Source organism: Anoplopoma fimbria, chromosome 12 (genome assembly GCF_027596085.1).
Source record: "Anoplopoma fimbria isolate UVic2021 breed Golden Eagle Sablefish chromosome 12, Afim_UVic_2022, whole genome shotgun sequence".
Taxonomy (NCBI): Eukaryota; Metazoa; Chordata; class Actinopteri; order Perciformes; family Anoplopomatidae; genus Anoplopoma; species Anoplopoma fimbria.
The window spans coordinates 13,046,280-13,056,820 of record NC_072460.1 but is presented as its reverse complement, the minus strand read 5'-3'; the positions used below and the strand labels follow the sequence as shown (position 1 = coordinate 13,056,820).

At 40.5% G+C, this 10,541-nt stretch overlaps 2 protein-coding genes across 3 annotated transcripts; one reads left to right on the top strand and one right to left on the bottom strand.

Moving 5' to 3' along the window:
• The first annotated feature begins 3,496 nt into the window (after window positions 1–3,496).
• On the top strand, window positions 3,497–9,187 carry c1galt1la (core 1 synthase, glycoprotein-N-acetylgalactosamine 3-beta-galactosyltransferase 1, like a). Of its 2 annotated transcripts, none has more exons than XM_054609604.1 (4): window positions 3,497–3,753; window positions 4,404–4,655; window positions 6,077–6,741; window positions 8,112–9,187. In XM_054609604.1, exons 2-4 carry the CDS (start codon window positions 4,445–4,447, stop codon window positions 8,448–8,450), a joined length of 1,215 nt encoding a protein of 404 aa, XP_054465579.1. In that variant the 5' UTR covers window positions 3,497–3,753; window positions 4,404–4,444; the 3' UTR covers window positions 8,451–9,187. The 2 variants fall into 2 exon arrangements, with proteins under 2 accessions (XP_054465579.1, XP_054465577.1); XM_054609602.1 differs by having other exon boundaries at window positions 4,362–4,655.
• An 84-nt stretch (window positions 9,188–9,271) lies between these two features.
• On the bottom strand, window positions 9,272–10,535 carry tac3a (tachykinin precursor 3a). Its single transcript, XM_054609960.1, has 6 exons — window positions 10,434–10,535; window positions 10,246–10,345; window positions 9,993–10,022; window positions 9,852–9,905; window positions 9,655–9,721; window positions 9,272–9,400 (listed from the first exon to the last, which is right to left on the bottom strand). Exons 1-6 carry the CDS (start codon window positions 10,533–10,535, stop codon window positions 9,382–9,384), a joined length of 372 nt encoding a protein of 123 aa, XP_054465935.1. The 3' UTR covers window positions 9,272–9,381.
• Between the last annotated feature and the right edge of the window lie 6 nt (window positions 10,536–10,541).

The window sequence follows — 10,541 nt, the reverse complement described above, 5'->3', positions numbered from 1 at the left end:
CTACAGATTGTTTTTGGAACTCTGCGCAAGTTTTAAAAAGTAATATTTAGTAATATGAGTTCTTATAACCACTTGTGATGTATTGTGCTTGTACTATAGAATTGCTTTTTCAGGGCAGACATAATATATTCAACCTATACAATATGTATCTCGATCACACCTCTAATACATTGCTGACAGTGTTTATGTTCGTAGCTGTAATAAAGTCTTACTGTAGATCACATGTGTCAAACTCAAGGCCCGCGGGCCACATCCGGCCCGTGAATGAATTATCTTTGGCCCGCATGATAAAATCTATTTACTATTAGAGCTGGCCCGCCGGTATATCGCACGCACCACCAAAATACTACAAATCCCACAATGCACTGTCCGTGTGTCGGCACGTCAATCGCGGGCCCGCGAACGCGCGCCTCACAGTCTGTATTACCAGAGAATGTCTAATATGAGGAGAACTGGCACTCGCGGGTTAGTTCCGGGTTTCCGGACTGGTTGCAGTAATAATCTTTGACCATGCGGGGCGCTCGTAGGCGAGTCCAGAATGAATGGGAGCCAACGAGGTTTTATCCTCAGAATCCACTTTTCTCACGATGTAATTTTTTGTCAAGTAATTTGAAAGTAGCTATCAAAGGGTGGGGCTAAAATAATAAACTCAGCTGAATATTGCATTTTTTAAGGTCACGTATCTGTTCTAAAAAGGTGTTCAAAAAATGCGATGACGTCACACTGTCAGAGGTACTGCTTTACGGCAGTTTCTGAATCACTTCACACTTCCTTTTATTAACATATAATAGTATAATATATATATATATATAATATAAATACAGTACGCAAAAATAACTTCGACGGAAAGTCCTCCTTAAGATAATGTTTCCGATGCGCTTCAATATCTCTGGTCGAATTCGCAAGTCCGTCCCTGACCAATCAGCATCATTAGCAGAATGCTTGTAAGAAATCGAAAGGACATAAGTACTCACTCATTTGACTTTTGAACCATAATCTATATTGAACTTGCGGAATCTACAATAAAATTTGCGATATTTCAACGACAAGCAGGTGAAAGAGGCATAATTAGCCGTTTAGCCCGATAGACTCCCATTCAATCTGGACTCTCACCCCCAGTGGATGTCTCATGGAACTACAACCAAAATCGTTGGGCCGTTGTTGGCGTATACGCTAGCATTCTGCTAATGATGCTGATTGGTCAGGGACGGACTTGCGACTGATTACGACCAGAGACCCCTCTTGACGGCATCTGAAGCTGAAGCGCAGGAAACATTATCTTAAGGAGGACTTTCCGTGTTCAAAAATGAAGTTATTTTTGCGTATTTATATTATATATATATATATATTATACTATTATATGTTAATAAAAGGAAGTGCCAGAAACTGCCGTAAAGCCATACCTATGACAGGATGCATCGGAGTAGACTTGTGTGGACTTTGGACAGCCAAGTATCCCAGAATGCATTTCACCAGCAAACAAGAGCCGACAGCGGCGGAGACGGCTCACAACTGTCAGTTATAACTGTCTAAATACTGCTGCTGTTGTGTAACGGAATTTAGTTTTAACATTTTTTTAAGCGAGAATGTAGTTGTTAAGACTTAAAATATGCGGTCGATTTATCAAGATAGAGCCTGTTTGAAAAAATTTGTCGGAGATGATGGTGCTCATGCAGCCCGCTGACAGCAGCCTGATCTCGGCTATCCTCCAGATGTGCCGCTGGCTCCGGTGTCTCTGTGGTTGTGGTTGCAGATGTAACACAAAACATATACATATTAATATTTTCTAAATGAAAACGAAAAAAAAAAGGCAGGGTTGTGTTTTATATCATATTTCGTTTTATTGTCAATATATTTATTTGTATTCTTATTTTTTATTTTATTCTATTTTTATTTTATTGTATAATATGTGTATTTATTATCTGTTTCTGTGTAGTTGAGCTGCTGCAACAAATTTCCCCCATGGGGATCAATAAAGGAATATAATAATAATAATAATAATATATATGACTGAAGATAACCGGAGTAGGCGGGACCGACGAGCTGAGTTGGTGACGTCGTGACGTTGGTGACGTCATCAAGTTCGCTGCTGTTCCAATTGCAAAATGACCGTACTCGTCCTCCCGTCCCCGGAGTTTGTACTCCCGAGTCGAACTATCCAAGTATGAACTTGCAAGTTTGCAAGTCCATACTTGACCGATTGAGAAACGGCCAATGTTTCCGATGCGCTTCAGCTTCAGATGCCGTCAAGAGGGGTCTCTGGTCGTAATCAGTCGCAAGTCCGTCCCTGACCAATCAGCATCATTAGCAGAATGCTAGCGTATACGGCCAACAACGGCCCAAACTGTAAGAAATCGAAAGGACATAAGTACTCACTCATTTGACTTTTGAACCATAATCTATATTGAACTTGCGGAATCTACAATAAAATTTGCGATATTTCAACGACAAGCAGGTGAAAGAGGCATAATTAGCCGTTTAGCCCGATAGACTCCCATTCAATCTGGACTCGCCCGCGATCACCCCCAGTGGATGTCTCATGGAACTACAACCAAAATCGGTACAATGGGGCGTATAGGGAGTGCCCAGGCTCTTCGTAGACGGGCTCTGGTATTACATACCACCAGAGCCCGACATTCTCTGATACCACTTGTGTCAACTTTCAACTATCCCTCTCCCCAAAAAAAGGCTAAACGAAAGGTGGAATTTGAAAACAGGAGTTTTCAAGACAGGTGGGAGGCACAGTATATGTTCGCGGATGTAAAGGGCAAAGCTGTGTGTCTTCTGTGCGGAGAAAGAATACAACATAAGAACAGACATTTTCAGTTTTTAATGTAGTATCATTTTTGCATTTTTTTTTTCTCTTGCTACTACAGGACATTTGATTTTTCTTTGAAGTAAATTATTTTTGGCTGTTTGCCTGTAGAAAATGTTTTCACTTGAAATTACTCTGGAAAAACTGCAGATAGAGCCATAAGCAATTAATGAAACTTATTTTATTACTTTTATTTTTATTTATTTATGTATTATTTATACTTTTTATTTCATTTATTTCATAATTAATGTTGTTTTATAGGCAATACTCTATAGGCCTTGTTAGTTCCAGGTTCAATATGTGCACAAAGGTTCTTTCAATAAGTTTTCAATAAACGTTGAACCCATCTGGCCCTTGACTATCAATTTCTTTATTTCAGCCCACTGTGTATTTGAGTTTGACATCCCTGCGTAGATCTTAAACTTGTAGGCTTTGTTAAGGTGGCACCTAGTGGCCAATATAAAACTGAACAACAGCTTCTACCCCTCTTCCTTTCGTTTTATGTCAGCATTTTCAAATCATACATTTAAATAATAATAATAAATACATGTCAAATAAATCAAACCATCAGTTACATTTTAATACTAATAAATACATATAGAATAAAACAATCAGTTAATTTCCGTTCATCCGTGAAAGGCAGCTTCCTCCATACGTCACCAGCAGCCAGCCAATGGGAGGCCACGTTGTCGGAGCTGAGCCTGTGCTGCAGAAGAATGTAGATCTGCACAGTGGCGTGTTCTGCTCACTAATCATCCCATTTTGGCGACGCAAAATAGGGACGGCTTCAATCAAAAAAACAACCCATCGGATAATGTGAGCATGTGACGACATGACTGACAGGTGTAGCAGATTTGTGCCGATTTTCAGAAACGGGCAAATGTTTCGCTGCTTATGGGTTAAACCATATCGTGCCCATTAATGATAACCCAGCAAAGGTAAATAACACACACACACAGGCCTAGAGGGTAAATCATACTGTTGCTTACGGGAATATATATATATACACATCGCTGCTACTGTGTTTATAACAACATGTAAGCCCTGGATACAACATGGCTTTATTTCGCTGTCGCAGCACTCCCAGTCATGTGTTTTGGGTATAAACTGATGTAATGCCTAGGTTGACTGGATTATCGCCTACTTTATTTATCGTTAGGATAATGAAGGGAATGGAGAGTACATGGAGAGTTATTTTTTTCAGAATAAACATCAGTCTATGAGACAGTAGTCTGTGGTTTTATATTTTCCTGTCCATATGTATTGCAAAGACACACAAGATAAAGCTTGTTTTGAGGAAATATGTCTCTGTGAATGCGGGAGGGGGAGATTAGGCTCCAGGGGGCAATTCTGAAAATATGTTGTAGCCTGTGCCTGAAAAGTGCATCCAATATAACATTAAGCTAACAGTGTGTACCCAAATCACATTGCATCTTTTCATTTTTAATGCACACATCAAAACATGTCTCGCCATGCAAATACCATTGGAGTTTATCGTCTTTTCAGACACAATGATTCACAATGATCTTTTTTAATAACATTTAAGGTTTGGCAGTCCATCAATCTGATCTTGGTGTGTTGCATGTAGACATGCTGTGACTGGGACATCACAGTGGGGTTAGTCTCACCATGAAGGGCTCCAGCTCCAGATGGGCCTTCTCCCTAGGCTTCTTGGTGGGGGCCTGCAGCATCTACTTCTTCCTGCGGCAGGTGTGGTTTGAGAGGAGCTACCCCGTGCTGTCAGAGGCTCAGGAAAAAGCCACAGCGGTGTCTGAGAGACCAACCAGCTGGAGGAAGAAGGGGGCTGCTCTCATCAACCCACTCCATGCTCACAATGAAGGTGATTTACAGTCTTCTACATTACATTACATTACAGTCATTTAGCAGACGCTTTTATCCAAAGCGACTTACAGGAAGTGTATTCAACATAGGTATTCAAGAGAACTACTAGTCACCAGAAGTCATAAGTGCATCTCCTTTCTTAAACAAGCATCTCAAAGCATAAGCCAGAGCAAAAGTATAGTGCAGAGGCAAATTACTACGAAAACAATAATTGCAACAGACTAATCCGAATATAGTAAGTGCTACAAACTACTACGAATAGGATAAGTGCAGTAAACGAATACGAATTCAATAAGTGCAGCGAACTGATACGAATACAGTAAGTGCAACAACTAATACGAGTGCAATAAGTGCTACGAGGAAGGCTCAGGGTAGTACTTCTTGAAGAGGTGAGTTTTCAGCCTGCGCCTAAAGATGGGCAGTGACTCTGCTGTCCTGACGTCAGTGGGGAGTTCATTCCACCACTGGGGGGCCAGGACAGAAAAAAGCTGTGACCGGGTGGATCGGCCGCAGGGACCTCTGAGCGACGGGGCAACCAATCGCCCTGAGGCAGCAGAGCGAAGTGGTCGGGCGGGGTGTAGGGCTTGACCAAGGCCTGGAGATAGGAAGGAGCTGTTCCTTTCACTGCCCTGTAGGCTAGCACCAGAGTCTTAAACTGGATGCGAGCTCTTACAGGGAGCCAGTGTAGAGAACGGAGAAGGGAAGTTGTGTGAGAGAACTTGGGGCGATTGAACACTGGTCCTGTACAGATAAAATCATTTCAAATCGTTTATTCATATATGTGTTGTGTGTGTGTGAGTGTGTGAGAGAGAGAGAGCGCATTTGATACCAAAGCTTTATTACATTTATGCTTATTCCTTCTACATTAAAACGTTGAGTCTCTGACCCAGCATAGCTAGATTTTACAAAATGTACCACTTGATAAATGACTACAGAGCCACTTTAGGCCCTGGATGCTTGTGATGTTGGCGGTCTTGTAGTGGGGAAGCATTTTGGTACGCTAAAAAACACTGATAGACACTGACAGAGCAGATAGGATGTATATTATTTGGTATGGATACTTTGATATATTTGGAAGTAACTTTGGTAAAAGAGGGAAATGCAGACGGAGCCCCAAAAAAAGAGGATTGACTGATACCTGCCCACCCTAAGTTACTCTTAAACAGTTAACTTTCTTTAATAACTTTCTAATCAGTTGTGGTATTTACACTTCTAGGCACTACTGCAGGAAAGTTGACCATGGTTCTTACTCAAGTGTCATCTACATAGCAAAAATAAATAAAGTGATGGACATGGAGCAGTCATGCTCATGTGTGGAGGGCCAGGATTGTGTGGTGTTCCTGATTGAACCACAAGTACGATCGCTCCACTGCCAACCAGTTGACATTGTGTATTATACTGTTTGCTGTGCCCCTCTAGATGAAGACAGCAGAGTGGCAGATGTGTTGTACCAGAAGGTTCGTGTTCTCTGTTGGGTGATGACTGGACCTTATAACCTGCAGAGCAGGGCCCGCCATGTCAGGGCCACCTGGAGCCGCCACTGCAACGTGGTGGTGTTCATGAGCTCCGAGGAGGACCTTGATTTCCCCACTGTGGGCCTGGGCACTAAGGAGGGCCGTGACCAGCTTTACTGGAAGACCATTCGAGCCTTCCATTATGTCTACGAGCACCATGCGAGTGAGGCAGATTGGTTCCTCAAAGCTGACGATGACACCTATGTGGTGGTGGACAACCTGCGCTGGATTCTGTCCAACCACACGCCTGAAGAGCCCATCTACTTCGGCAAACGTTTCAAGCCTTACACCAAGCAAGGCTACATGAGCGGAGGGGCAGGCTATGTGCTTAGCAAAGAGGCCCTCAAGAGATTTGTTGAAGGTTTTCGGACCAAAGTTTGCTCACACACCACACCCGTAGAGGACTTGGCGCTGGGGCAGTGTTTGGAGAAGATGGGCGTTCTGGCGGGCGACTCCAGAGACACTTTGCATCGAGAGACTTTCCACCCATTTGTGCCAGAGCACCATCTTACTGGCAAGTTCTCCAAGAGCTTCTGGTACTGGAGCTATTGCTACTACCCAATTGTTGAGGCAAGTGACTTCACTTATGATTTATTTGTGAGCTAGTGCTGTGAAATGGTACTACAGTACACGTTAGTAGACATGGTTAAAGCAAATAACTATACACCTTACCTATATCTAAAATGCTTTAGAATAGTGTGTCCAGTGTAATAATGGTATGACGCACACCATATCACCCAAACATCCCCAGTTTGCGTCATGTCATACCACCCTCCATCCCCGTATTTCTTTTGTAAATCTATTCTAAAAGCTGTCCAAAAGTGCATAAAATTTCACCATTAAAGCACAAGGTGGTTTACAAATAGCTCTGAGATAAGACAGACATTGAGTGCAGTGGATAAGCCTTATTAGAAAGGGGCAAGTCAGGTTAGTGGACTTGCTGTAGAGGGGGTGAACCTGTTAGTTGAAAATCCTTTAATATCATTAGTGTGTATCTGCACTTCGAGTGAGAGAATTATTTTTAAATTCTGTAATGTACAGTAGTCACCTATTCTCTAACTGAGAGTAAGTAGGGTGCAATATATTTATTTTTCTTTTGATGAATAAATCAAAATGTAAGTGTTGCTATAATCAAAAGGGATAATAACTAAATAAATTATTGTAATTATCTAGCGCAATCGAATGCCGTTCTTGACCCCTGAGTGAATTTAAATAGAAATTAGTTCATTTTAAAGTAGATGATTGCAACAGAGGCAATGTCCTGCCAACAAAGGGAAAATTGGCCAATTTGGCACAGATGATGGAACTACTTTGCAATTAAAATTAGAAAATGCATTTCCTGCAGAAAATGCGTGTGAATGCTGAAATTAATTGCAAAGCATTGCTGAAAATGCAGATACTTTACTGATAAATATTAAAGCCCAAATGCATTGAACTGACCTGCTGAAAATCCTGGTGGTTTAAATGTAAAACTGGCCAAATAAATTCATTATTTAAAGAGGGTAAGAGCTGAAATACATTGATAAGCTGGGGAACTAAACTGTTAAGCTGTCAAAGTAGAAGTAGAAGTAGCAACAGTAGTAGAAGCAGCAGCAGCAGCATCAGTAGTAGTAGCAAAGGTAGTAGAAGTAGTAGTAGTAGTAGCAGCAGCAGCATCAGTAGTAGTAGCACATTTAGTAGAAGTAGTAGTAGCAGCAAAAAAAGTAGTTGGAAGTGAGTATTATAAGGACTTTTCACTTTACAGATACCTTGTGTCTAGTACAACTAGATAGTCAATTTCAATTTTTTTTTAAAGCAAGTGTGAAATCTGGTTGCAGAGTGATGGATGATAGGGACTGCCACTCTTTGTTTCTAATGTTCTAACTTTTAGTATCTGTACATGTGTTTTTTTTTGCAATCCTATGTGCTAACGTGTGCGTTTGTGTGTTATTCTTCCTCAGGGTCCACAGTGCTGCTCTGACTTGGCAGTATCTTTCCATTATGTGGAGGCAGAGCTTATGTACACATTGGAGTACTACACGTATCACCTGAGAGCGTACGGCTACAGGCCACGCTACCGGCCCTCCTTACGCCAGGGTCTGAGCCTCGGCCCACTGTCACAGACAGCCGTGACGGGGGAACTTGAAATGGTTGAGGTGACTGATGGAAGGAGTCACACCACTTCAGCTTTTTCTGTTAGTGGAAACCAAACTAGAGCAGAGATGAAGTCAGAGAAAGGGGGGAAAGACAATCGCGTCACTGAGAACAGGACTGCAGTCACTCAAGGCAGGCACCTCTGATTCTGTGTTTCAGCATCTTCCTGCATCATAAATCGGCTAATGTCCTCTTCTGATAGGCCCTTTTCGATCCAATCCAGCATTATTCCAGCCAGTATGACACTGTAAGCACTCGCAATGAGAGTGGTGAAAATCTGAATGTGATTCAATGGCAGCTCCGAATGGCTTGGCTATTTTTAATCAATATAACATTTTTTATTAGGTTTGACATAATCTTCATTTTAATTTATGAATAGAATACAATGTGCTTGGAGAAATGCAGGAAGATGCACATATATTATTTTAAAGTAGCTGTTCTGAGCTAGTAATGCAGCAGCAGATTTAAAGAAAAGATTTAATCATTTTAAATTATTTTAATTATTTTTTCTTGAAATGGAACGCAGCAATACATTGTTTTGTGTGTATCACAACTTCTCTTTTATTTATGGCCTCTTTGTTTTTCTGATGTTCTGAAACCTCCTGTAATTCTTTTTGAGAACACTGAATCTGCTGATGAACACAGTATATACAAAACTAAAATGGAAACCGCAAGTCATTTTTTATAACCCAACAGTAAACATTCTAGCAGCTGTTATTGAACATTACTGTCTGCTCTGGCATTAAGCTTGAATAATCACTCATAAACAGCTTCAGAAAAATGCACTGATGTTTTAAATGAATAAATGATGTATAAAAAATTATGTTTATTTTGAACTTTTGAACAACAATGAATAACATGATGAAGAAATAAAATGTATCAACTCTCACTACTAATCATGTTTTGTCTTCAGATAAAACAGATACATCTGTGTATGTTATGGTCACTTTCATAAGCCAGCTGGCAGGTTTACAGTGTGCATCACGGCATTTAGTTGTTTCCATGTTTAGTTCCTTATTTGTGTTCTCTGAGGTCTTCTGTCATTGTTGGCAGATCAGAGAGTTTTGTTGTGAATGTCTACAGCCCCTGTAGAAACCTGCAACAAAACACACACACACACACACTCTCATTATTCATGCATTAGATATTTACTTTTTAGAAACAAAAAGCATACAGAGGAAATATCAAAAAGTAATTTGAGTCAGCAGTGTTATTAAGACAGCAGAAATCATGAAAACCTCCTCTGTCCCTTATTGGTTTAATCTTTATTAGACAGGTTAAGTGTTATCTTTGTTTTTTTTAGTAGTGGAGATGTTCCATCTACTGATTTAAAAAATAAATGGCATTCACCTCAGCCTGCACTTGTTGAGAAAAATGCCTCTCCTCTCTGGATACTCTCTCCTCCAGGGACCATTATCTGTGAGAGCAGACATTGCAATTTAGAATAAAGCTATATTCTCCACATGATGAACACCTTGAATCTGTATGCACACAAAAGCCAGCAGGGCTATTACAGATATTTGACGCTTGTGAATTGCCACACTCACCAGGCTCTGAGTTTCTCCTTCCCATAAGACCAACAAAAATGTCATGCATTTCCCCTTAAAAGAAGAATGAGAAACATTCAGTTTTTATGATAAAACATTTTTTTAAAGCAAGCATGTAACTATTAATCTCAAAGGTCTTACTTTTTTGTGGTGACTGTACAGCATTTGCATCTGATAAAAATGAAATCGAAATAAGAAATAAGGTGAACATTTGAGAAAATAATATCAAGATTAAACCAAAATCTAAGAAAGGCACAGCATTTACACTACAAAGACTAAAGTGAGCCTATACTGCCGAATTGACGTTTTTTTCAATTTATTATCATTATCATTAATAATATTATTATTATTATTACTACTACAAACATTTGAATGTAATCAGTGAGAGACTCACCGGCATCTCTTCTTCCCATCAGTCCCACAAAGCTATCATAATCCAAATCGCTAAACCTTTTCAGACTGTTCCGCTTGAGGTTGTCCAAGCCTGTGGTCTGCTGCAATTATAAGAAGCAAAAAATAAATCACTTTTTGTTCAAATATTGTCTTATAATCAGCTTTGTCATTGCGTGCCAAAATACCTACATCTGAAGTTGCTCTGCGCGATCCGGGCTCCTCGCATCTGGACTGGCTGTGTCGAAGTTTCATGATGAGGAACAGAGTCACCAGCAGCAAACCTCTCCTCATTTTCTC